The 2,815-nt window shown below is 40.5% G+C and overlaps 1 protein-coding gene across 1 annotated transcript in view; it reads left to right on the top strand.

Moving 5' to 3' along the window:
* The window catches only part of RHEB (Ras homolog enriched in brain), an 18,375-nt gene that overhangs the window by 12,177 nt on the left and 3,383 nt on the right, over positions 1-2,815 (top strand). The window contains exons 3-4 of the mRNA XM_018553117.1: positions 313-380; positions 2,011-2,093. Coding sequence (XP_018408619.1) covers positions 313-380; positions 2,011-2,093 — 151 coding nt within the window. The remainder of the gene's footprint in view (positions 1-312; positions 381-2,010; positions 2,094-2,815) is intronic.

Below are 2,815 nucleotides of genomic sequence, written 5' to 3'. Positions count from 1 at the left end.
AAAATAGTCCCATTTTTTTATAAATGTAATGCAAGTTCTCCCCTCTGACAGTTGTCCTTCCATGATGTCTATTGATCCCTGAGCAGCTTCCCCTCAGATGCAAGAAGCCAAGCTGTGTATTGTAACCAGAGCAGCCCATGTTCATATTGATTGATAAATGAGACGTTCCAATTAGAATCGCCAACATTTATGCGAGTAGTGATGCAGCTAAGCTGTCTGATTTATACAACTGCTGTCTCTGAAAGGATCTTTGTTGGGTTGATGGGTGTGCTAGTCATAACTAACTTTTTTAAATTTGTCCCCCCCCCCCAGCATTTACTAAACTCATATCTGTAAATGGACAAGATTACCACCTTCAGCTAGTCGATACTGCTGGACAAGTAAGTGCTACATGTTCCATATTTCAAGGTCACCTTTATTTAAGGTCTGTGGTTTCTTTGTCAGTTTCTGAACATCTAGTCCAAGCACTAGAAGCTGGAGCTACTTATTTGCTGTTAACTGAGGATTGGGGGAGGGAGAGTTTAAGGCATAAACTTTACAGAACAAATAAGTTGTTTGAGACCTATCTTTAAATAATGCAATATCTTTTTGTATAGTTTAGGACACTTCAATTATGTAGGAGGCTGTGTTTGTAGTTGTATATCTATACTAGATCTTTATACAATAAGCTGAATTGGTGATTTAACATTTTCTGTACCACTGACATAAGGCATATGGTGGAACAGGACTGCTTCCAGTTGTCCAGGACAGTGCCTTACATCAGCTGCATTGTTCCTTCTGCTATGTAAGCTTGTGGCATTCCAGCAAACTTATGGCAGAAGGGTGCCTTAGAATCTTCTAAAGGACCCTTAGTTATATGATCACTGTCATTGGCTGACATCCTGCTGATTACAGCCTTTTATTTAAATTTGAGTCTTACATATACACTTAATTCAGTACAGTTTATTTTACTGTATTTTTATAAACAATATTGCTTTTCATAAAAATTTGCACAAAACTATTGCGTGTCCTACAAAATTGGTTGCACCATTTTTTTTGTGTTTTTGTTTCATTATTGACCTATTTAAGTTGGCTGAAGAAACCAACTCAAATGCTTTCTACAATGAAATGCTACTTGAGTACCAGCCTGTGTATATGCCCCTTCATTACCAGGCTATTTTTTTTTTTTATTGCTGTGATAGTCTTACAATTGTCATGCAACATTGTACCCCCAATTAATTTTATTTCTCCACTGCCAGGATAGTACAGAGTTGTTACCAGGAGTGGAGGGTGGTGAAAGGGTTAAAAATGATCCCACAATTAAATGAGCACGTTGAATGTGCTGTTGCCTGTCATCTTCTAGTAATAAAGGGATTCCTTCGTTACTTCCTCCAATGTGAGAGAAAGTGTTCTCAAATGTAAAGATCATTGTAACTGGTTATCAAAGCCACATTTGTCCGCTCTGTACGTTGTGTCTGTGATCGGAGTCATGAAATGACGGCTCGGCCATTAACAAGTGCAATGGCTGCCGATTTGTTTTTCTTAAACTGTGCACCAGACATGCATGTTCACCTCCCTGCTGTGATGTGTGGTGTGTAGAATTCATGTGAATCTGGCCAAGAGTGCTTTGACTGTAATGGCAGTTCAGAAGCGTAGGCATCGGTTCAGATCTGTTTTGGGCCCCTAGGACCAGACTGTACATGGGTCTCAACTCCTGCATTTTTGTTATGCAATATGAACGGGAACATATAACGCAAAATAGATGTTCCAAATTGGCTGTGAAAGTGGAACTGCACTTTAAATAGTTTTCATTGAGTACAGTACCTCTCAATCTACATTTGCTGTACACACAGGCAGATCTGAAACCTTGTATGTACTGCACCTCCATGCAAATGACTATTCTCAATGTCTGTCCTATCTTCAGAATCGTTCTTCCTCCCTTCTTTACTATTAGTTTCTAGGCAAATTGTATGGTCTTTAATGTCTGCTATGAAGGGATCTTAAAGTATATTATTTTTCTTCATTTTATAGGATGAATTTTCCATATTCCCTCAGACTTACTCCATAGACATTAATGGATATATACTTGTGTATTCGGTCACCTCTATTAAAAGGTGGGTTTGTTTTTATATTGTAATGGATTTTGGATAACTTGCATGTCATTGAAGATGAGTCTTGATCAGTTTCAGTGAGATTTAAAAAAGGACTTCTCTGTCTTCCCCCCCCAAACTGGTGTCCTTCCAAACCGCTTTAACCCGTTCATGACCAGTGACGTGCAGTGTACATCACTGGCATCAGGCCTGCTTAAACAGACTAAAATCCGCCGGGGCTCTGTCTACATTTGTAAAGCTGACAGCCGGCTTTACAATAGATCGCTTCTACAGGCCACACAACACCCCCACCGTGTTTCCTGCGCTCCGCTGCCCCTCCTGTGGGCACGGGACTGGCATCTCCGGTGTGGGGGAATGGGGAAGCTGGGGATGAGAACGGCGAACGTCTGGTCACCGATCTCCCCATACTATGGGTCCGGGAGCGATGCAGATTACATCACTTCCGGTCCCATAGCTGTCATTGCAGGGCGCCTGAAGCCCAGCAATAAGCTATTGAAGTGTGATCTGCACTTCAGTAGCTTATTTAAAATGGAAAGGTGACACTAGGGGGTCTTTTTATACCCCCAGTATCACCTTAAAGAGTACCTGTCGTCACCACCTGCTATCGCATGTAAGCCTGCCTATGTAATGGCAATTAAAGTAAAGAAAAGAAACCCGTTTTTAAAATTATTGAATAAAAATAATTGTAACTTTTTTTTTTTTTTTTTTTTAAGTCCCTCCCAGGG

Source organism: Nanorana parkeri, unplaced genomic scaffold, assembly GCF_000935625.1.
Source record: "Nanorana parkeri isolate BGI_ZX_2015 unplaced genomic scaffold, ASM93562v1 scaffold110, whole genome shotgun sequence".
Taxonomy (NCBI): Eukaryota; Metazoa; Chordata; class Amphibia; order Anura; family Dicroglossidae; genus Nanorana; species Nanorana parkeri.
Note: the sequence above shows the minus strand (reverse complement) of the source record. Positions and strands in the feature narration are given on the sequence as shown.